We start from the raw sequence: 22,427 nt of genomic DNA on the forward strand, positions 1-22,427 counted from the left end.
TCTGTTAATATGTTTTGCTTTGTTCTCTGTCTCCCCCTTCTAGACTGTGAGCCCACTGTTGGGTAGGGATCGTCTCTATATGTTGCCAACTTGTACTTCCCAAGGGCTTAGTACAGTACTCTGCACACAGTAAGCGTTCAATAAATACGATTGAATGAATGAATGATGAGTAGAGCTGGGTCTCCTCTCTGCCATTGGGCCTCCTGGGCTCCTTCTGTGGAGTTGAACTTGGACCTGGGGGCAAAGTCTCTGGGAACAGCCCTGTCTTCACCCCTGCTGGGACACTGACTCCAGGAGAGACTGGGTTGAGGGTTCCCCTCTTGGGGGCCTAGAGGGGGGCGGGGCCCTCGCAGAAGTGATTCCAGTTGCCTCCATCCTCACGGCCCGATCCTCACGTCCTCCCGGCCGGCTCTTCCTGCAGTATGAGTGGAGGGTGGGACAGGGGGAGGGGAGAGCTGACCCCTCCTCTCTGGCCGCCTCTCTCCTCCTCTCTCCCTCGGAATGTTAATGAGTCCGGAGTCAAATGGCTCGTTAAGAAGCATGCTGCATTGCGGGACGGACTCTCTCTTTCCCCCCCTGTTGCTGACCAGGGCTGCGACCTTCCCCCACTCTGGCCTCCAGGGCCCTCGGCGGCCCGGGAAATAGATAATCAAAGTCGGCTGCTCAGAGGGCTGGAAGGGCAAGCACCCTCTTGCAGAGTTTGGGTTGATCTGACCCTTTCCATTCTGCTGTCCTTCCCGGATGTGTGGGTCTTTCACCCCCAGTAGTCCCAGGGTTGGGTTATGGGTCTTTCTGGGGATGAAGAAATGGTCACTAAACATCAGCTCTGCCCTAAACCTTCAGGAGAAGGCCATGGAGAAGGGGATAATAGGAAGGGGGCTTCTAGAACCTGGAAGTGGAGGGAGGGAATGGTGAATGGGGATGGTGTGGTGGGGGATGGTGTTGTGGGGTCTGGAGAGGGAACAGATTCCCTGCAGCTGGAGTCCTTTCCCATCCTCTATAGCCCGTCTCCCTACCCTAGAGCTCAGCCCAAGGGGAGGTGAACAAGCCTGCAGCTGGGAACTGCTGATTCAGCCGATTTGCTCTTCCACTGAGTTCAGATCGGAGCGAAACTGGAGGGAGGGAAGGCCAGTGAGGAAGACAGGGATGGGGAGGGATTAGAGCAGTGTGTGTGTGTGTGTGTGTGTGTGTGCGTGCGTGCGTGCGTGTGTGTGTGTGTGTGTGTGAGAGAGAGAGAGAGAGAGAGAGAGAGAGAGAGAGAGAGAGAGACCCTATTTCTGAAAATGAAATGGGAGGAGGGGAGTCTCTTGAAGATTTCAACCCAACTTGTTCTCAGAGATCCCCTTCCTCTGCCCTTCCCCCAATCCTGTCTCTCCTCCCCCCGCCCAACCCGGGGACAGGGCCGGGCCATTTTTTTAAATGGTATTAAGGGCTTTCTACATGCCAGGCACCGTTCTAAGCACTGGGGTTGATTCAAGATAATCAGGTTGGACACAGTTCCTGTCCCACATGGGGCTCACAGTCATCATCCCCATTTTACAGTTGAGGGAACTGAGGCACAAAGAAGTGAAGTGTTTTGCCCAAGGTTACCCAGCAGACAAGTGGTGGAACAGGGATTAGAACCCGGGTCTTCCTGAGTCCCAGACCCGTGATCTACTGTGTCTGGCCACTGCTCCCTCCCACCACTCCTTTGCCCACCACCACCCGCAAATCCCACCTTAATGGCAAGAGCACATGCCTGAGACTCAGGACACTGGGGTTCTAGTTCCAGATCTGTCACTTTCCTGCTGCATGAACCTTGGGCAGGTCACTTTTTCACCTCAATGTAACTCCGTTTCCTCACCTGTAAAATGGGATAAGATCCCTGTGCTCCTTGTCTCACAGTGATATATGGAGGATAAAATGAGATCATTGACGTAAAGAGGCTTTGGAAAAATACAAAAGTGTAACACAAACAAGCCTCTGCCCCAAGACCACATTCCGAAGTAACTTCTGCCTCTGTGAGCCCCTTCTCATAGTGCTGGTTCATCCTCGGTCACACCTCTCCCCTGGGTCCCCTTCCCACTCTCATCAGTCCCTGCTCCCCCCCCCGCCCCCTCCTCAGGGACCCGCCCACCCTGTTGGACCCAAGTTGGTTTAGGTGCCCATTAGCTCTCCCAGATCTGGGATCCAAGCCCGACGGGATTCTATTCCCAACATGGCCTTCCTGAGAGTCAGAAGAACCTGGGTTTTAATCCTGGCTCTACCACCTGCCTGCTCTGTGACCTTCAGAGCTTGTTGTGGGCAGGGAATGTGTCTGTTTGTTTGTTGTTGTATTGTCCTCTCCCAAGCGCTGAGTACAGTACTTTGCACAGAGTAAACGCTCAATAAATATGATTGAATGAATGAATGAACCTCTCTATGCCTCAGCTAACTCATCTGTAAAATGTACCCTATGTAGGACAGGGACTGTGTCCAACCCGATTTGCATGTATCCACCTCAGTGCTTAATGGAGTGCCTGTCACATAATAAGTGATTCACAGATACCACTATTATTATTGTTATCCTCCCTTCCTTCACCTCTTCTTCCTTCCCTTCCTCTTATTCTACCCTCCACTTCATTCTCCACCTTTGTCTTTTATTCCTTCTGTTTCCTCTTTCTTTTCTGCTTTCTTATTTTCCCCCTCTCTTCCTCCACTATCTTTTTTCGTCTTAACCTTCTCTTTTTCCTTCTCCTACTCTACTGTCTCCTGTTATTTTTCTCCCTTCTGTTCTTCCCTTTCTACTTTTCTTCCTCCTCAACTTCCTTTTTTTGTCTTTCCCTTTTCCCTACTCCCCCTCCTCTTTCTCCTTTTCTTTTTCTGCCTTATCTTCCTCCCCATCCTCTGATTCCTCCCTCTCCTCTTCTGCCTCCTCATCTTCTTCTTCTTTTCTCCATCTCCTTCTCCCTTCCCCCCTCTCTTCCTCCTGCCTCCCCCTCTCGTTGTTTCCTGCTTGGGCCCGGGTGATTGGTTTTCCAAGGCTCTCAGGACTCTGATGGGATGCGATCTCTTTCCCTGTTACGTGGATGGAACCAGTTACCTTATTACTGGCTTCTTATAAGGTTCTCCTCTGGTTTCTGTCTTGAAGCACTCAGACCTGGGGGAAGGAGATGATTTATTTTGAAAAAAAAAATCCCAAATCATTTCCGTTTTCCCCAAACCTTCATTTGACCTCACTTGGAAGAGCTTTGGGCAATGACACATTCCGTGCTAATTATCCAGTCATTTTCCTGGAGAAATTAGTAATAAAGGCAGCAGGCAATGCTTTCAGCAAACCTAAGTTTTAAGAAAATAATTACTGGATCGTGCCATATGTGCTAAATTGGGTAATTCCTGAGTAAGCTCTTTTTTAAGTTCCCGATTAGATTTGATTAATTAATCATAATAAAATAACTGGTAATTAGGTAAAGACTCCTGGAATTCATCATCCTCCCCCCACCCCCAGTTCCTGGCAATGCTGAGTCAATCAATCAATCAATAGTATTTATTGAGGGCTTACAGTGTGCAAAATACTTTACTAAGCACTTGGGAAAGGACAGTACAGTACAGCTGGCAACGACGATCCCTGCTTACAAAGCGTTTAGGATCTAGAGGGGAAGATAGACATTACAGATAAGGAAAACAACAGAGTATAGGAGATGTATGTAAGTGCTGTGGGGCTGGGAGTAGGGTGAGTATCAAAGTGCTTAAAGGGGTGAACATTCCAGTATCTAGGTAACACAGAGGGGAGGGCGAATAGAGTGAGGAATGAGGGGTTAATCAGAAAGGTCTCTTGGAAGAGATGTGATTTTAGGAGGACTTTGAGGATGGGGAGAGTGGCCATCTGTAGGATATGAAGGGGAAGGAAGTTCTTGGCAAGAGAGAGGACGTGGACAAAGGGTCGGTGGTGAGATTGGGGAGGAGTGAATAGATTGACATTAGAGAAGCAAAGTGTGTGGGCTGGGTTACAGTAGAAGATCAGCGAGGTAAAGTAGGTGGGATGGAACTGATTGAGTGCCTTAAAACCAAAGATAAGGTGTTTTTGTCTGTTGCAGATATCGTGGAAGTGACCTGGGTAGAGCTGGAGATTCAGTGCGGTATCCAATTTAGAGAGTATCAGCTAAAAAGTGGTTTTAGGGAAGAACAGTGCCGCTGGTAAGATGTGAGCTGCAAAATTGTACTGGGAGGAAAGGGAAGAATGGCTCTTTGCTGGGAGGCAAGAAGGCCTAGGGGAGATAACTTAGGCTTCAATTCAAGAAGGGTTATGAGGGTCTGTGGTGCTCCATCTCCACTAGGGCTAGAATGAGGAAAAGGGAAGCTGAAACTGAAGTGAGTGGGATTGAGGTTAGACATGAAGAGAAGCCATTTTAGGTCAAGGCAGGGTGTGGAATCTCTTCTTCTGGAAATGAGGATCTTGTCTGTTACAGCCGGGTTTTACTCAGAGGCAGGGGGATGGATAAGTTGGTTGGTGCCTGCTTCAGCTTCTTATGGTTTTAGGGAGGTAAAGAAGCCTAGCGGAAAGAGCAAGAGGCTGCCATGGCCACTGGCCTGCTCTGTGACCTCGGGCAAATTGAGTTTTTTTTTTTGTTATTTTTAATGATATATGTTTAGCTTATTATGTGTCAAGCACTGTTCTTAGCACTGGGGTAGATACAAGCCAATCATGTTGGGCATAGCCCCTGTCCCTGTCATATCAGGTGGGAAGGGGTAGGATATAATCCTCATTTTATAGATGGGGTAACTGAGACACAGAGAAGTTAAGTGACTGCCCAAGGTCATACAGCAGAGAAGTGGTGGAGCCAAGAGTAGATTCCAGGTCCTTCTGACCCCCAGGCCCATGCTTTTCCCACTAGGCCATGCTGTTTCTCAACAAGAACAACAACAACAACAACAACAAAACAACAATTATTGTTGTTGTTCTGGGCCTGCAAGACTCAGACCTGTTTCCTGAAGTCCGGAGACAGTAGAAGGGGGATGGAAGAGCCTTATGCCCTGAGCTCCTTGGGCTCCTTTTCCATAATTGGGGAGGGGGGTGGAAAAAGCCAATCATCTCCAGGGTCATTAGTCACTGGTGTGTGGCCTCTTGGTGGCCCCCTGGAGAACCTCCCTAGAACCCCCCATCAGTCAATCAACCAATCAATCACTGCACTAAACGTATGAAAGAGGACAGTACAATAGTGCTGGTAGACACACTCCCTACCTTCAGGGAAATTACAATCAAATGGTTGATTTTCCACAACGGGGAGAATGCCTACCTTCGGTCCTTCCCTGAGGTAGGGAAATGGTCAAGATGACCTTCAGAGGGCCCGGTCAATGACCTTTTGTCCTTCCCCGTGTCTGCCAAGACGTCGATTTTCACCTAGGGAGAGATGGTTTCTAACTGCTCTTGCCCACTTCGACCCCCTCGACAATTTTCGTTTGACTCTCCCGCTGGATTGTAAATTCCTGTGTCTTGCTACCAAGCACTTAGCAGAGTGGTTAGCACTCAGTAGGAGCTCAATCAATTGATTGGGTGATCCGTTTCCTCCCTGCCCAAAGGAAATTCTCTGGATCGTCCAGACCAAATCCCTCCCGTTGCAATCCTCGGGCGTGCGTTTCAGGACCTCGGATAACGCCCCTCACGCCTCCTAGAACACAGTTCCTGGAGCCCCGCCCTTCCGCCTCATTTGAATGTTCAGTATTAATCACTGGTATTTATTGAGCGCTTATTATGTGCAGACCACTGTACTAGGCTTTTGGGAGAGTACAATACATCAGAATTAGCACGCACATTCCCTTCCCATAATTCATTTACAGTCTAGAGGGGGAGACGGACATTAATATGACTACGTTTCACTGTTTTCTTCCTCATCTTCCCCATTCCGGGTCGGTAGCGGGGCTCAGTCCGTGTCCCTCTGCCCCAGTGCCGCCCCTGAAAGGAGACGGTGGGGTGGGCGGGAGGGAGGAGAGGACAGCTTTTGATCTGAAGATGTTGTCCCCGGCCTGGAGGCTGGTGGGGAGGAGGGACCCAGCTCTAATAATAATAATAATAATAATAATAATAACAATAGCATTTGTTAAGCGTTTACTATGTGCCAAGCACTGTTCTAAGCACTGGGGGTAGGTACAAGATAGTCAAGTTGTCCCACGTGGGGCTCACAGTTTTAATTCCCATTTTACAGATGAGGTAACTGAGGCACAGAGAAGTTAAGCGACTTGGTCAAAACCACACAGCTGACAAGTGGCAGAGCTGGGATTAGAACCCACGACCACTCCATCCTCCCTTCCCCCCTCCCCCTCACTCAGGCACAGCTGAGGCTGTTCAGACAATGGTCTAGTGGAAAGAGCACGGGCCTGTGAGTCGAGAGGTCACTTCCCTACTGTGCCTGTGTTTTTTTATGATATTTGTTAAGTACTTACTATGTGCCAGGCATTGTACTAAGCGCTGGGGAAGATACAAGCTAATCAGATTGGACACAGCCCACATGGGACTCACAGTCTTAATCCCCATTTTACAGATGTGGTAACTGAAGCACAGAGAAGATAAGTGACTTGCCCAAGGTCACACAGCAGACAAGTGGAAGAGAAAGGAATTTCTAGGTCTAGGCTTTATCCACTAAGCCACGCTGCTTCTCTCAATTCTCTGTGCCCAGTTTCCTCATCTGCAAAATGGGGATTCAATACCTGTTCTTCCTCTTTACTTAGACTGTGAGTCCCATGTGGGACCTGGTTATCTTGTATCTACTCCAGCACTTAGTACAGTGCTTGGCATATAGTAAGTGCTTAACAAATGCTATTACTATTATTATTATTACTGTATTGTACATTTGCAAGCGCTCTGAACACAGTAAGCCCTCAATAAATATGATTGAATGAATGAATGAATGAATGAATATTATAGTCTCTCTGTGAGGTGGGCCCGGGAACTGCCTCTTCTCACCTCTCTCTTACCCCTCCCTCTTCTCTCTGCTCTCCTCCATTTCAGGATTGGGGGTTCCCAGCGCTGCTGGAGGGGAGCTCCTGGCCGGGCTGAAGCAGGGAAGCTGATGACTGGGACAATGGAAGGTCCTAGATGGTAAGTGGGTGAGGTGGGGAGGAGGGATGAGGCGTGAGGGAGGAGGGAGTGCAAGGTGTAGATATTGTCTCTGCTCAGTGCTCTTCCACCAATCCCTGCCTGTCCTTGTCCTCCCTACACCCTTAGTTCCTGCCCCAGTCACCCGAGGGCCCAGGAAACAGTTAGAACAGTGCTTAGCACATAGTAAGCACTTACCAAGTACCATAGTAATAATTATTGTTATCAGGGGTCAAAGGGCTGTCCCCAGGCTGGGCTTCAGATATCCGGCCATCCTGAGCAAGGGAAAAATGTGTTCTTTCCCTTCTTTCTTTCCCTTCAGAGCTTTGGGCTTGTCCGGCCCAGCCAAGAAAACTGCCTATTGGTATCTCTTTAGAACACCCAGCCTGTTCTACATTCCAGCCCCACTCCTCACCCTTCTCCACTTCTCTCCTCCCACCCAACTTCCTCTAGGCTTCTCTGTCCGGCCCGCTCAACCTACTCCTCTGATTGCTCTCTCCCTGACAGGAAGTACCTGTCACTCTCAATCATTCACTTCTTCTCTGTCGCCCCTCCCCACTTTCCTTCTCTCTCCATCCCCCTCTTCTTCTCTCTGTAGCCTTGGACAAAGTGTTTTTGAGGGCTGGGCAGGGATAGTTATTGAATTGTCTCTCCATCCAGGGTCCATGGGGTGGTGGGGACGATGGATCTCCCGTGGTTCTTCTCCCCATCTGGATTCCCAATTCCTTCTCCAGACGCATTTTGCTTCTTCTCCTGCAGGCTCCTCACTCTGCTGGCCTATGGTGCTGGATGGGGTGTGTGGGCAGTGAACTCAAAGCCTCAGGGTGGGGTCCAGGAGACTTAGGACGTTCTCCTCCTTGTGTTTGACAGACCAGATTCTCTCTTTGTACTGGACTTCCCAGGAAGAATGGCTGAGGGGATGGGGGTGGGGGGGCCCCGGGCCCTCTTACCTCCCCACAGTGACCCTCTTGCCTTTCTCCTCCGTTTCTTCATTCCACCGTCCCCCCCCGCCCCCCGAATCCCGACCTCCCTTTCTCTCAGCCTTGCTTGGACTCTCTCTGTCTCTCTTTCCCTCCCTCCCTCATCTTGAATTCTTTACTAGTTGGGGCAGCAGAGCTTTGGTTAAGGGTTCAGGGCATGGAGGGGGCGACAGAATGGCACTTCACAAAGATGGCAGCTGGGTGACCATTTTAAAAAGTGGCAGATGTCCTGCCCCTCACAAAGGTGGCAACTCTGCAGCCCTTGTCATAGGTGGAGGCTGCACAGCCACTCACAAAGATGGTGGCCATTTTAAAAATATGACGGTCGGGGTGACCATTTTTAAAGATTGCAGCCGACCTCCCCCTCACAAAGATGACAGGTCTGCAGCCCTCCTCATAGGTAGAGACTGCACAGCCACTCACTAAGATGGTGACTGCATGCCCTTCTTAAATATGGTGGTAGCACAGCCCCTCATAAAGATGGTGGTCGGGTGACCCCATCTTCTCAAAGATGGGGACGAAATGGTCTTTCACTAAGATGATAGCCAGACAAAAGTGATCCATTAGAACGATAATCGACAAAAGCCATCCGGGGAGTTCTGTCGAATTGCAACTGCAGGTGCGACTGCAGTAGGCGGTAGCAAAAGTTTTTCGGATAGACGTCTGCCCACTGTTGCACATGACGTCCTCCAGAATGGAAGGGGTGACACATTTTTCCCTTGCTCAGGACTGCCGGATGCCTGAACCCCGGCCTGGGGACACGTCCCCTCGACCCCTGATAATAATAATAATTAGGATACTTGTTAAGCGCTTACTATGTGCCAAGCACTGTTCTAAGAGCTGGGGTAGGTACAGGTGAATCAGGTTGGGCACAGTCTCTGTCCCACATGGGGCTCACACTCTTAATCCCCATTTCACAGATGAGGGAACTGGGGTCCAGAGAAGTGAAGGGACTTGCCCAAGGTCACACAGCAGACAAGTGGCAGAGCTGGAATTAGAACCCAGCTCCTTCTGGCTTCCAGGCCTGTGCTCTATCCACTAAATCACTTCGCTTCTCCCTGAGTCCTATGGTCTACCAGGGCGGAAACTCCTTGGGGTTCTGGGTGGGTAGCAGGGTGGGAAGAAGATACACAGAGCAGAAGAGCCATGGAGATTTATTTCTGAGGGCTAGAAATGACTGGAATGGGGATGGGATGAGTGGAGAGTACTGCCTGGGAGGCGGTGGAGGGGGGAGAGATAAAATGACCTGCATAGAGGAGCGACCATTCTATGGCTATTAAACACTAGATCCTGGCTTCCACCTCTCTATTCCCTGCGGGCTCCCCTCTCCTTCCCCCCAATTCCCACGGAGGTTATTCCCCTGCACCGCCCGGCTCCCGCCTGCCTCTGACAGCTACATGCAGGCGCCTTTATGAGCAAATTACAGGCCCGAATCAGCCGGCTCGGCTTTGTTTAATTCGTCTAATTCCACAGCACAAAGGCGGGCCTGGCACATAATGATGTGTTGCTCGCTTATTTTGACTCACTTACACTCAAGTGTTTTCAATATTTAAATCAATTTGGCTTCCTTTAACATTGGGAGCTATCGGCTCTTTAATTCTCCATTTCCTTCCTCCCTTCCCCCACCACCGAATCCCGTCCTCCCTTTCTCTCAGTCTGGCTTGGACTCCATCTCTCTTTCTCTCTCTCTCTCCCTCGTCTTGAATTTTTTACTAGTTGGGGCAGCAGAGCTTTGGCTAAGGGTCCAGCCCTTTCCCCAGGCTGGGATAACCCCCAAAGGAAATCCCATCATCCGCGCCCACTGTCTGCTGATCTCGGGCTCCCGACTGTTGGGAAGTTCTTCCTGAAGTCTGACAGTCATCCCTCCTGCTGCAGGCACCGCGCAGAGAAGGGGCATGAGCATGCGTGGGCATGTTCATCTCATCCCCCGGCTCCCGCCCCTGAGAACCGACGGACATTCTCCCTGGCTGGCCCTGGCTTGGGGTGACCAGTAGGGCAATTGGGAATGTCACTGGGGGGTAGGGGGGACAAACATTCATCAGGCAGAGCAGACGGACCTCTTCCCAGGTGCGCCGCAAATCTCGCAGGCTCTTGACCTCCATGATGGAGGTAGGGGGGATGGGGAAATATGAGGGGGGACACGGTGTGTGTGAGAGGAGTGGCTGGCTTGCCAGCATCTGGCTTGTCCTTGAAGGAAAGACAGAGAGCAGCTGTCAGCAGCTGCCTCCCCTGGGGGCCGTTTCCAGGAGGCTTCTGTTCTCCGTGAGGAGAGCATCAATGAAGTGAGTGTGTGTGTGTGTGTGTTTGTGTGTGTGTGTGCATGTATGTCCATATCGTGAGCGTGCCTGTGTCTTATGCAAGTGTATGAGTGGGTTCATCTCTATATGAATTGTATAAATGTGTGGGTGTGCGCACGCATCCCTATGTGAGTGTACAAGTGCATGCGTGTGTCTTTGCATGTTTGTCCCCATGTAAGTGTATGAGTATGGGTGTGTGTTTGTGCGTCTCTGTGCTCGTTATGGGCAAGAAATGTGTCTACCCGTTCTGCTATATTGTACTCTCCCAAGCGCTTAGTACGGTGCTCTGCACACGGTAAGCACTCGATAAATATGATTGATTGCTTGACTGCATGTGTGATGATGATGATGATGATGATGATGATGGCATTTGTTAAGCGCTTACTTTGCGTGCTTGTCCCTATGTGAGAGGGGAGAGCTGGAAGCTGGGGGAGCAGGGAGAGGAGAGAACCTGGAGGCTGTGGGAGCAGGGAGAGGGGAAAGCCCGGAGGCTCGGGAAGCAGGAAGAGGGGAAAGCCCGGGGGCTGGGGGAGCAGGGAGAAGGGAGAACCTGGAGGCTGGGGGAGCAGAGACAGGGGAGAGGAGATTTGATGAGGCCTTAGTACAGTGCTCTGCGCACAGTAAGCGCTCAATAAATACGATTGAATGAATGAGGGCCTGGGGAGTGGGGGTCGTACCAGAATAGAGATCGTGCTCCTCCTCCTCCCCTCCCCATCACCCCCCTCCCTCCCTCTGCCCTACCCCCTTCCCCTCCCCACGGCACTTGTATGTATTTGTACATATTTATTACTCTATTTTATTTCTACGTATTTACTTTATTTTATTAATGATGTGTTTATAGCTATAATTTTATCTATTCTGATGGTATTGACACCTGTCTACTTGTTTTGTTTTATTGTCTGTCTCCCCTCTTCTAGACTGTGAACCCATTGTTGGGTAGGGACTGTCTCTATATGTTGCCGACTTGTACTTCCCAAGCACTTAGTACAGCGCTCTGCACACAGTAAGCGCTCAATAAATACGATTGAATGAATGAATGAACAGATCAATGGGGCAGGAGGAGCTGGAGTAATGGGATAATGGGATCTGAGGCTCCGGTTTTCTGGTAGAGGCTGATCACTCCTGCCTGGCACAAACTGCCAGATCCGTTTAGAGATACAGATGCCAAAGAAAACACCAGCTCATTAGCGGAGAGGGGACGGGGAATGAAACCATCAGAAGGGTGTGTGGGACAAGAAATGGCCATCTTTATGGCAGTGAGTCAATTAGGGGCTTGATTAACCAAGGAACTTAGACCAGGAAGAGAGAGAGCGCACAACAGAGTGGAGCCCTAGAACATGGGGATTTGGGGGCGAAACAACTTCACTTCTTGGCTCCCAGAAGGTTCCCTGGCTTCGAGTGCAGCGGGAAGGATTGAGGGAAGACTTCACTTAGGGTCGGGATACACTGGATCCAGAAAATTCTGGGGTTTTTTTGTTTGTGTTTGTTAACCACTTACAAAGCACTGTACTATGCACTGAGGTAGATACAAGCTAATCAGGTTGGATGCAGTCCATGTCCTACATGGGGCTCACAGTTTTAATATCCATTTTACAGATGAGGTAACTGAGGCACAGAGAAGTGAAGTGACTTGCCCAAGGTCACACAGCAGACAGATAGAGGAACAGCATTAGAACCCAGGTTCTTCTGACTCCAAACTCATGCTTCATCTACTAGGCCACGCTGCTTCTTGACTTTGGATTCATTCATTCAGTCATATTTATTGAGCATTTACTGTGCGAAGAGTACTGTACTAAGCGCTTGGGAGAGTGCACTGTAATAATAATCAGACACATTCCCTGCCTAAAACGAGCTTAGGATTCCATTTCCCTGGGGCTGGAAGCAGGTTCATTCATTCATTCAATAATATTTATTGAGTGCTTACTGTTTGCAAAGCACTGTACTAAGCGCTTGGGAGAGTATAATATAATAACTGACACATTCCTGCCCACAATGAGCTCACAGTCTAGAGGGGACTGTCAGATGGCTCTGGAAGGTTGTACTTTAATGACTGTTCTCTCCCAACTCCAAGTTGCAGAGTTGAAAAAGAACCCAGGAACTTTGACTAACCTGATCTGATTGCCTTGTGTCTATTCCCAGTGCTTAGCAAAGTGCTAAGTCCCAGGTGCTTAGTACAGTATTCTGCACACAGTAAGTGCCGAGACAGCGGGTGTAGACAATTCACTCAAGGAGTTTGGAGAAGAATGGTAGGAGGGAGATGGGTCGATAACTGGGGGGAGCCATGGGGTCCAGGGAGGGTTTTTTAGGATAAGGGAGACATGCTCCTGTTTTAAAGCAGTGGGGAAGAAGCCATTGAGAGTGAACAGTTGAAGATGGCGGTCAGGGAGAGATGAAGGGAGGGGGCAAGTGTTTGGATAAGGTATGAAGAGTTGGGGTCAAAGGTGAAAGTGGAGGAGGTAGATTTTGAAAGGAGGGGAGAGATCACTTCTTGAAACCCTGCTGAGAAAACTGAGAGAGTAGAAGAGGGTAGATGAGGAGGGAGGGGCTGGAGAGGAGCGGGGGAGATTTTTCAATTTTCTCAACAAAATATGTGGTCAGGTCACTAGGGGAAAGGGATATGTGGCCATCAGCTGCCTCTGCTCCTGCCGCTGAGCTCCACAGCTTGGAAGTGGTGCCCAAGTTTCTGGGGCCTGGGGAGGAGGGACACCTCGGATTTGGGGCCTAGGGGGTTGGCTGCCACTGAAGAAAGGCTCTAGGTTCCGTTGACTTCGGAGAGACTCCTGCCAAATGGCGCGTGTGATGCCATTGCATTATGCTACATGTCGTCTGTTGCCATGCTTGGTTTGAAGACGGTTTGTCCTCTGCAAATTGATGATGATGATGATGCTAGTATTTGGTAAGCGCTTACTATGTGCCAAGCACTGTTCTAAGCTCTGGGGTAGATACAAGGTAATCAGGTTGGACACAGTCCCCGTGTCCCACTTGGGGCTCACAGTCTCAATCCCCATTTTACGGATGAGGTAACTGAGGCACAGAGAAGTGAAGTGACTTGCCTAAGGCCACACAGCAGATAAGTGGCAGAGCCGGGATTAGAACCCATGACCTTCTGATTCCCAGGACCGTGCTCTATCCACTATGCCACACTGTTTCTCTGGGGTTGGGGGTAGGAGAGAAAGTGGGAGAATTAAGGGTGTGGGGAAGGCTGGACAGAGGCCCAGAGGCCAAATCTCCTCCACCTCCTTCACAGAAAAAAAGGTCACCTTTGCCCATCTTGGAGCAGTGGGGGCTGATGAATCATTCTCTTTCCACGACCACCACATCGATAGCCCCGGGGAGGGTCTCGGGGGAAGCTCCGACGGGCCTCCCCCCACCCACCCCCAACCCCGGCCACCTCTGCTTCCCCCTCGCCGGCAGCTTCCAGCCGCCCAGGATGGACTCGGCCTTGTCGGATATGCTAACAAGCTCGCTAACGATGACTGCTAATTAGCCAAGCTGTGCTGGAGAATAAGTAATTTGCTCATTGACAGGCATCACGGAGCCAATCCTTTGACAGATCCTAACGAGGGGGAAACGTACTGGAAACCCAACTCGGCCCAGCCTCCTCTCTGGACGGCCCGGGGCTGGGTGGGAGAAGGGGGAGGACTGAACTGAACGCTAGAGAGAAGACTGGACGGAGGGCCCGAGGGAACACTGGATGGATGGCTGACCAGAGAATCAGATGGAGGAGTGGATGGAAGGCCAGAGGGAGGACTGGACAGAGGGCCACAGGGAGCACTGGATGGAAAACCAGAGGGAGGAGTGGATGGAGGGCCGGAGGGAGGGAGAGGTTGGCTCTTGGCAGCCATTTCCTTCCACCTCTTTAGTCTGTCTTCCGGCTCCCTGGGAATGAGGAGGATGTTGCCGAAGGATTTCTGGGCGGGTGGGGGCAAGGGAGGGTGGGCCAGACTCTGTTCTACTTTCCTCCCCTTGCCTAAATGCACAGTCAAGTAGAAAGAGTGCTGAACTGGGAGCCAGGGTTCCTGAGTCCTCCTGGGCACCATGCTGACTTGCTGGGTAGTCTAAGGCCAGTGGCTTGTTCTCAGTGGGCCTCAGTTCTCCCACCTCTGTAAAATGGGGACATACAGATGCATGCATCGACCTTATACAAAAGCAAAAAGTAGAAAAAGACAAGTCAAGTACCTGCAGCCTTTAAAGGAAAAGGGGTCAGGATAGTGGGTAGAGTGGCCAGTTAATGGGTCAGCAGCCTGTACCTGAGTGTCAACCGTACGTATTGTCCTCTACCAGACCATAGTGTGTGTGTGTGTGTGTGTGTGCAGGGAGGCGATTGCCGAGCAAGAAGACAACCAGACGTCCTGTGCCTCTGGAGCTGACAGACTAATGAGGGAGGCAGCAGAGACACAGACACACAAACATACAAAGAAACACAAACACAAGAATGGAAGCTACATACAGGCACATTCTAGGGCGGAGATGCATCAATTGCGTTGTGTAGCTGGGGGGTGACTCTAGAGTAGTGAGCGCCCAAGGGGAGCGGTGCACTGTATTAAGCGCTTGAGAAAGTTCAGCAGAAGCCTGAGACGCGACATTAAAGGTACCGCGGACGAGGGGCAGACTTTCCGTGTGCCCAAAGTGTGGCTGGGACTGCGAATCTCACATTGGCCTGTTCAGCCCCACTCGCAGTCACGGGTGAATTTCACCCCCAGCGGTGTCTACTTCGAATCCGAAAGACAAGTGTTTTTCGTTCACCTGACTCGATCTCTTCCGTAATCGTTTTTGTCCGGATTTCCCCGGACAACTTCAGAACAATGGTTGGATGTCAGTCAGCGCGGAGGTGAGCTGAGGCGCGGCTAGTGGTTGAGGATGTCCTCAAGTGGTCCAGGCATCCCCGGGAATAATTCGTCATCGCGATCTCCATCATAACCAGCCGTCGTCTTTACGGAGTACTTCCTGCGTTGTAGGGCACTGGGCTAGGGTCCTGGAAGCCACACTGACGGAGGGAATCCAAAACCCACTCCCGAAATGAAGCTCAGTTCGCTCCGTTTCTCGGCCACAAAAACCTTCCCGGTAGCAGAGGGACAGAGGCTTGAGCAGGCTCTTCGGTGTAGTCGGACCAGAACGGAGGGAGGAGAAGCGGGTGGGCTAGTCTGGGAAAGCTTCCCGGGAGGAGGTGTTTTTTAAAAATACGATTATCATCATCATTTTTAGCATCCCTCTAGATCTAGAGAGATGCTCTAGAGAAGCAGCGTGGCTTAGTGGCAAGAGCACGGGCTTGGGAGTCAGAGGTCGTGGGTTCTAATCAGCTGTGTGGCTTTTGGGCAAGTCACTTAACTTCTCTGTGCCTCAGTCCCCTCATCTGTCAAACGGGGATGAAGGCTGAGAGCCCCACGTGGGAGAACCTTTTATCTACCCCAGCGCTTAGAGCAGTGCTTGGCACATGGTAAGCGCTTAACAAGCCCCCGCATTATTGTTACTGTTGTTCTTACTATCTGACCTCTTCACTCGTACAGGTGGGCCCCCAGGCCCGGTCCGCGACCTCAGGAGGAGCCCACGGGGCCGGCCCCCGCCCCGACGCCATGAAGGGTTACCATGGCAACCTCACCAGCCAAGCCCCCTACCACTGCCTCCCGGAGGACCGCAGCCGGCTCCTGGACTTCGGGCCCGTCGGGCCGGCCCCCCGCCCCCTGTACCGCCTTGGCTCCTCCGAGCCCTGCTCCCTGGACCACCTCTACTATTCCTCCCGGGCCGGGGTCCGCCTAGCCCCCGGGGGCGGCCCGAGCATCTCCGAGCCGAGCGAGGCGGCGGGGGGCGGCGGCGGCGGCGGCGGCGGCGGGGGGCCGGCCAGCAGCACCTTCCCCAGGACGCAGCACGGCCCGGGCCCCTACGACGCCTGCGACGACTGCATGGCCCTGGCCGCGGCCCACCAGCCGGGCAAGATCGCCCGCCTCCCCCCGACCCTGCTGGACCAGTTCGAGAAGCAGCTGCCCCTGCAGCCCGACGGCTTCCACACCCTCCAGTACCAGCGGGCCGGGGGCCCCGGGGGGGGCGGGGGGCCCGGCGCGGGGGGGCCCCGGCGGGGGCGGGGGCGGGGGCGGCGGCGGCGGCGGCGGCGGCGCCCCCGAGGCCCGGAGCGAGAGCCCCAGCCGGATCCGGCACCTGGTCCACTCGGTCCAGAGGCTGTTCGCCAAGTCGCACTCGCTGGAGGCCCCCGCCAAGCGGGAGTTCAACGGGACCAAGGCGGAGGGCCGGGCCGGGGCCGGGGCCGGGGCCGGGGCCGCCGACGGCTACCACCACCACCACCACCACCATCACCATCACCACCACCACCAGTCCCGCCACGGCAAACGCAGCAAGAGCAAAGACCGCAAGCCGGAGGGCCGGCACCGGCCCAAGATGATGGGCTGGTGGAGCTCCGACGACAACCTGGACAGCGACAGCGGCTACCTGCTGGCCGGGCGGCCCGGGGCCGAGCCCGGGGGCCCGCCCTTCTGCCTGGACCCGCCCGACAGTGCCTTCCGAGACCTGACCCTGAAGAGTCTCAAGGGCGGGGGCGGCGAGGGCCGCTGCCTGGCTTGCGCCGGGATGTCCCTGTCCCTGGACGGCCAGACCGTCAAACGGAGCTCCTGGCACTCCCTGACCGTCAGCCAGGCCCGGGAGGCCTACCCCGGGGCCGGGGCCGAGCCGGACAAGCCCCTCGGCCTGCCGGACACCAAGACCAAGGACGGGGCTTATCACTACCTTCAGGTGAGGGGCGGGGGCGGGGGAGCCCGGCTGGCCCCGATAGAGGGGAGCCGGAGAAGGCTCAGGGACCACCCCGGGGGAGGGGACCAGTCAAGCCTGCAGCTCTGGACGCCGAGAACTCTTCCCTTCCTCCCGAGCCCCCCGACCACTGAGAACTCCCCCGACCTCCCAGCGGCTTGGGACTGCTTCCCTTCCTCCGCCACCCGAGACCCCCGTGCTCTGATCTCAGGGCCTCGGCTTGTCGAACGGTCAAGCTCCCGGCCACCCCCCACCGCTCTGGGAGGAGGGGGCAGTCCTGGCTCCCGTGAGGCTGGGCCGGGGCCGGGGCCGTCGGTGGGCAGGGCTGGGGGTCGTGGACGGTTCCTTTGGCCCCGGCTGAGGAGGCTCCTGACGGGGATCCCGGGAAGAGAGGGAGAAAGCCAAGATGCTTCCAGATGTGGCTACCCACAGAGCCAGGGGCTGGACCCTCCCGGAGGGATCCAAGCCAGGCCTCTCCCCGATCTCTTTCTTATTCTCCCCGTTTCCTCCCCCCGGCACCTCACTCTCTTTCCAGCACCGAGAAGGGTGCCCGCCTCGACTCCCCCGCTCGAGGCTGGGCTCTGCACGGACAACCCCCAAAATGACCCCACCACCGTCCCCCACGCAGCCTGCTCCCCTGTCCCGTGCTCCTTTCTTGCTCTTTTTATTCCCCTCTGCCCTGACCCCCTGACCTCCCTCCCATCAGTTTGGCGGCTCTCCTCTGTTGGACCCCCAGATTCGACCTGCCAGATTTCTGGGGGGCCTCCACGTTCGTCCCCTCCGGTGGTTTTCGGGGGATATCGGGTCCCTTTAACTGCTCAACTTCGGGTTGATCCTTCCGCCAGCTCGATGCTCCTCCGAATCCAGCTGCTGACGTGCTGGAAGCAGGGCTGGGGCGCAGCCTGGGCAGGGCCGGGGCAGAGGGGCTGGGGTGAAGCTGGAATAGAGCCTGAGGCATCTCCAAACCACTGTTCTTGGAGCCTCTGAGGACTAAGAGGAGTAGTTTCAGTCTGGGACTCAGATCCCCTGGGGTTTCTTTCTGCTGCTTCTCTACCTGGTGTTTCAGTTTCACCCTTGGCAGGCCTACCCCCTGCTTCCTGGAGTGCTGGGTGTTCCCCCTGGGAAGGGGAGGTGGAGGAGGTTTGCTTTCCACCATCCAAACTCCTCCTACCCAACCCCTGGTGGAAGTCTGAGGCCTGGGAGCTGCCTTATTACCATCCTCTTGTCAGGGGGCCCCGGGCAGGAGGAGGGAGGGGCGGGGCTAGGGTTCTGGCAGGGAGTTCCCGGTTCCCAGCTGGTTTCTGCTCCACCAATTTCCTGTCCCTAAACCCATAGGAGAGTGGGCCACCCCACTCCACTTCTCCCGCCTCGGAAGGGGGATTGCAGCCAAGCGAGGCAGGGGGGAAAGGGGAACCAGCTGGGCTCTGTCTGCCCCTCCTCCTGCCTGGTCTGGCTCTGGCCCGCAGCTTTCCCTCACTCCAGGGGGGTAAGCCAGGTCAGCTGGGGGGCTTGGGTGCCTAGGGAGGCGAGCTGGAGTCCAGGTATTTTGAGGTGTCTTGCACCTGGAGCCTGCCCCGAACCCCAACCTGGAGGGGCTGGGAGCCAGGCCAGAGGCAGTTGGGTTAGAACTGGAGGGAGAAATGGCCGAACCACTCAGCCTTCTTCTACTGAGGTCCAGCTCAAATAGGAGATCCCTTTCTGGTCTTCTCCTGGTGCATGGGGGATGGGGGGAGTAGGAAGAGAGAGAGGTGTCGGGGGGAGAGGGAGAAAGAGAGGACATGGCAGGTGCGGGGAGGCCTAGAGGAAAGACTTTTCTGGCCTGGGAGTCAGAAGACCTGGGCGCTAATCCCAGTTCTGCCACTTGTCTGCTATGTGATTTTGGGCAAGCCAACTAACTCTGCTGTTCCTCGGTGTCTTCATCTATAATCAATCTATCATATTTATTTAGTGCTTACTGTGTGCAGAGCACTGTACTAAGTGCTTAGGTGAGTTGACCATAACAGTAATAATAATAATAATAATAATAATGGCATTTGTTAAGCGCTTACTATATGCCAAGCACTGCTCTAGACACATTCCCTTACATCTATAAAAAAGGTATTCAATACTAGTTCTCCCTCCCACTTAGGACTGTAAGTCCTGTGTAGGACAGAGCCTGTGTCCAAATTAATTCTCTTGTATCTACCCCAGCGCTTAGTATAGTGCCTGGCCCAGAGTAAGCACCTGACAAATACCATAATTTTGTTATTACTATTACTTAGTTTCCCTGCCGTTATGTTTTCCATGGCCTATCTGAGACTCCAATGGACAGTGCTGGGCCCTATGCCATGACTCTGCTCTGCTCTGCCCCTGAGTCAGGGATGAAGATACCTGGGGGGACACAGAACCTGGCCCAGCTCAGTGAGGGGGGCACCAGGTAGGGAGGAGACCGTGGACTGATGTCCTACGCCCCTGGTGCTCTGCTGTATGTGTCACACCAGTTATCCCAAGTCAACTAATCAATCAATGATATTTATTGTGCTTACTGTGGGTGGAGCTCATTACTAAGCGCTTGGGAAAGTACAATATAACAGTTGGTAGATGTGATTCCTGACCACGAGGAACTTAAAGTCTACCTGGGGAGACAAACATTAAAACCAATTACGGATAAGGGAAAGTAGTAGAGTAAATATTAGGATATTTATATAAGAGCTGTGGGGCTGTGGTGAGTATCAAAGTGCTTAGAGGGAGCACAGCTAAGAGCATAGTCTATACAGAGGGGAGGGTAGTTAGAGGAAATGAGGATTTAGGGAAGGCTTCTTGGGGGAGATAGGATTTTAGGAAGGTTTGGAAAGTGGGGAGAGTGGTAGTCTGTCAGATGTAAAGGGAAAGCTGGCAAAAGATGGACCTATTTAGTAATCCTGACATTCTGCTCCCCAACATCGCCTGGACCACCTCCTGCTGGGAGTTCTTAGGGAGTTCTCAGGGGTACCAGTCCTGGTTTCTTTGTCCATGACAAAATTCTAGGCAGGGGAACAGTTTATATTAAAGAAAGAGACACACATGAATGAATGTGAATATCCCCATGTCTCCTGCCTGGCCTGACAGAGGGATCTCCTAGACAGGGAAGTTCTTTCTTATGTCTCACTACAATCTCGCTGCACCTGGGGGGGCATTTTCTCTTGTTCTGTGCCAGGTTCCTGGACTCAGCTTTACTGGGCTGGGTGGGAGGTGAGATGGAGTCCCAAGTTTTTTTTTTAATTTTAGTTGTCGCTTGTCTTGCTTTCCTTCCAAGGGGATGTGTAGGGAGGGTCTATCTTGGCTTAGTTAGTGGTGGTGGTGGGGAATCTGGAGAGCAGGAGGGGGAAGAGGAAGGGGACAGCATTCAGGTGAGTGTTTTGCTCCCCTCTGCTCTGGGAGAGCTCTTCAGCCTGGAAAAAACAAATCAACCATACTCTGAATCATCACTGGCTGGTAGATTTTGGCCCCAGTGAGAGGGCTAGAGACAGACAGGGCTTGGACTAAAAGCCAGGACTTGACACTATGTGGGGCCAGGGGTCAAACTGCCCCCAAGGATGGAGCAGGCAGCACCACAGACTTGTCCACCCAGGGGTCACTACTACACATGCCCCCATCATCCCTGCCTTCCCTACTCACCTGCTCTCTTGGGCCACCGTGGTCTCTGAGGGGATTCTCAGCTCAATCAAATACCACAGATTGATTGACTGATCGCCTCCCAAATTCTAATGAGATTCCCTCTCAGCTGACCTGCCACCTGTACTTGGTTTACTAGGGTGGACGGGCCTCCAGCCTGGACCCCTTTTCTGTGCATTTCTTCCCTGCCTCCCCACTCCCAACCATTCCTCCCTGAGGTGCCTCCTCCTGACTCAGTCCTGGTGCTCAGCTCTCCCCCGGCGACCCCCGAAGAACATTGGATTCCTGGGCTGAGAGTAGGTGGGGAAGGGTCAGGGTAGAGGCAGACCAATCCCATCCCCTGGGAGCTGAAGGAAGGGAATTGGACTCTTTGCCCAGTCCAGCTCTGGGCCAGGTACTGCTCTGCCCTGTCCCTGGATAGAGATGGCATTCCGGACTGGTTCAGGGTGGGGGGCGTGTGGAGGGGAGGCGGAGGCCCGACTGGTGGGGAGCAGGGGGAAGGCAGGCCAAGGGGGTCCCCGCGGACTCCTATGCCCCTGTGATGGACCGTGACCCCTCCCCACCCCTCGCCCACAGGTGCCGCAAGACGACTGGAGCGGGTACCCGGCTGGGGGCAGGGATGGGGAGATTCCGTGCCGCAGGATGCGGAGCGGCAGCTACATCAAGGCCATGGGGGACGAGGACAGCGGGGACTCGGACGGCACCCTCAGGATGTCCCCCAAGGGGGTCTCCCGTCGTCATGCCTACCGCCGCTCCTCCAGTGTGGACCAGGCTCGCATCAAGTGAGAGGGGCTGGGCGGGCTTGGAGCTGGGGGGGAGCCAAAGGGTGTGTCGGAGAGAGGGCAATGTGTGTGTGGCGGGGGGAGGCAGGGGGAATTTGTGTCCAGCCTCTCCGTCTGGGGCCTCTGTAGCCTGGGACCTTTGTGGATGTGGGGGTCTTTCTCATGAGGGTCTCAGGCTGGTGTGGTGTGTTGCCTCTCTGGAATCTGAAGTCCCTCTGAAGGGTCTGTCTGCCGCTAGGGACCTACCAACTGGGTTCTCTCCTCTGCCCAAGGATCTTTCCTTGGGGGTGGGGGACACAGGAGGGCAGAAGCAGCTGGGCGTGGAGAGGTCAGAGGGTTGCAGATACTGTAAAAGGGTCCAAAGCAGATGCAAATTGATCCGGTGAGCCACCCAGGTAACAGGCAGGGTTCCAAGCACAAATCGGTCCTGTGCCTCTCTGAACCTCTCAGCCGTCCAACGGCCCTTTCCGGGTGGGAGATGAGTGCAGGGGCCCTGGGGGCTCTCGTGGCTGGGGGCTGGGGACCCTGGGAATGGGATGAGGTAACAGGCCCAGAAAAGTGAAGTGACTTGCCCAAGGTCACACAGAAGACAAGTGGCAGAGCCAGGATTAGAACCCACGTCCTTCTGACTCCCAGGCCTGTGCTCTATCTGCTAAACTATGCTGCTTCTCTGTTCTGTAGGACTGAGGGAGGGGTGAGTAAAGGGAGCAAATCCAAATTCAAGGGTGACAGAAGGGAGTGGGAGAAGAGGAAATGAGGGCTTAGTTAGGGAAGGCCGCTTGGAGGAGATGTGTCTTTAATAAAGCTTTGAATGTGGAGAGAGTGATCATCTGTCGCCTCCTCTAGCTCCCTGGCCTTTCGCTGCCACTCCTACCTGGCCTGTCTCCCCCAGGGCCCCTGTTCAGCCAGGCCTTTACTGACTCAGGTG

General features: G+C 53.6%; 1 protein-coding gene across 1 annotated transcript in view; it reads left to right on the forward strand.

Annotated features, from left to right (window-relative positions):
* Nucleotides 1–22,427, forward strand: part of DLGAP3 (DLG associated protein 3) — a 54,937-nt gene that overhangs the window by 22,386 nt on the left and 10,124 nt on the right. Inside the window, exons 2-5 of the mRNA XM_038758482.1 lie at nt 6,965–7,054; nt 15,836–16,386; nt 16,421–17,069; nt 21,294–21,499. Of these exons, the coding sequence (XP_038614410.1) occupies nt 7,052–7,054; nt 15,836–16,386; nt 16,421–17,069; nt 21,294–21,499 (1,409 nt within the window). The 5' untranslated portion in view covers nt 6,965–7,051. The remainder of the gene's footprint in view (nt 1–6,964; nt 7,055–15,835; nt 16,387–16,420; nt 17,070–21,293; nt 21,500–22,427) is intronic.

Source organism: Tachyglossus aculeatus, chromosome 16 (genome assembly GCF_015852505.1).
Source record: "Tachyglossus aculeatus isolate mTacAcu1 chromosome 16, mTacAcu1.pri, whole genome shotgun sequence".
Lineage (NCBI taxonomy): Eukaryota > Metazoa > Chordata > Mammalia > Monotremata > Tachyglossidae > Tachyglossus > Tachyglossus aculeatus.